Source organism: Corvus brachyrhynchos, unplaced genomic scaffold (assembly GCF_000691975.1).
Source record: "Corvus brachyrhynchos isolate BGI_N302 unplaced genomic scaffold, ASM69197v1 scaffold117, whole genome shotgun sequence".
Taxonomy (NCBI): Eukaryota; Metazoa; Chordata; class Aves; order Passeriformes; family Corvidae; genus Corvus; species Corvus brachyrhynchos.
The window spans coordinates 1,206,720-1,208,055 of record NW_008238833.1 but is presented as its reverse complement, the minus strand read 5'-3'; the positions used below and the strand labels follow the sequence as shown (position 1 = coordinate 1,208,055).

General features: G+C 42.1%; 1 protein-coding gene across 1 annotated transcript in view; it reads left to right on the top strand.

The window, feature by feature from the left end:
• Positions 1 to 6: 6 nt before the first annotated feature.
• Positions 7 to 1,336, top strand: part of CCDC82 (coiled-coil domain containing 82) — an 18,352-nt gene continuing 17,022 nt past the window's right edge. Inside the window, 3 exon segments of the mRNA XM_008636785.2 lie at positions 7 to 75; positions 279 to 837; positions 1,298 to 1,336. The exon segment at positions 1,298 to 1,336 is cut by the window's right edge and continues 45 nt beyond it. Of these exon segments, the coding sequence (XP_008635007.1) occupies positions 286 to 837; positions 1,298 to 1,336 (591 nt within the window). The 5' untranslated portion in view covers positions 7 to 75; positions 279 to 285.

Here is a 1,336-nt window from a genome sequence, read left to right as displayed (position 1 = left end):
TGGGAGCGGTAGCGGTGCCTCATTCCTTGAGTTCAGCCACGCTGGGCGCGGGCGCTTCTGCGTGTCTGGAGTAAGGTGTAGCCTCTCGAGAAGTTACTGTGCGTGCTGAGTTTTGTTTGGTGCTGGTTTCCGCCTCTGTCTCTTAACGATACTGCTAAATCATAAGCGTGTGGAGCAAAATACGTATGCTCATGTATTCTTTTTTTTTCTCCCCTTTGAATGGCACGGTGTAATAAGTGCTTTGTTCTACCGGTTTATATTTTGGTGTGTTGCTGCAGCCTTCCGATGGGGATGAAACCAGCTGTCAAAAGATACGAAACAAGAAGTAAGACAGCAGAGACAGAGCTGCCGTCATCCAAATCCCGAGTCGATTGGAGACGCACTAGAAGGGAGCTCATACTGCTGGACAGCAATGACGAATCCTCAGCCACCTCTGAGGAGGTGGAAGAGTCTACCACATCAGAAAGTGAAACAGATGAAAAAGACCAAACGGCTGTGGAGATCAGCCTTTCAGACCAGGAGGAGAAAGGCCACAGTGGGGAAGTAACAGAAGATGGTGACGATGAGTGCGTTGTGCCTGGGAAGCGTAAGAGGTCGAGCACCTCTGTCATGTATGACAGCGATGAAAGTGAGGACAGTGACATACTTGTTAGAAAGGTTTCTGCCAAACGCCGCTGTATAATAGATGACGATGAGAGTTCTGAAAAACAGCAGCCTGATAAAACATGCCCTACAGAGAATGTTTCTACTAATAGGAAACAGCAAGTGCTTGCAAAATTGAAAGAACTTGCAAGACAAAGCGCAGCTCGGAGATCCTGCAGCAGTGCAAATTGTGAGGTCTGGGTTTTATCTTTAAAATTTAATTGGAGAAAATATTTAATGTGAGGAAGAGTTAAGCGATGCAAATCAGTGGGGGTTTTTGGGTTGGAATGCATGACATGAGTAGTTCTGTAATATTTTAATAGTCACATTAACTAGATAACAAGATTGACTTCTGAAAATCTATCAAATTATTTTTATCAGGAAGCAGAATACCTGCTGAAGTATCTTGGAGATTTCATGTTAGCTTAATTCTTAGAAGTTGACTGAAGAGAGGTACATGGAAATAGCTAATTTAAAGCTGAAAGTAATTGTCATCCAGTACAGAATGATGTATTTTTTGGAAATGCATGCTTTCTTGTTAATTGAACAAATGGTGTTATTAGATGGTCAAAAATCTTAGCTGGTGTGTGAGTATTTTGTCTGTGCAAATGCTGAAAATTCTTGTGTTTGAAGTACTTTTAAAAAATTTAATTAGGATTCTAATAGTGAAGCAGAAATGGAAGAGGAACCGCTC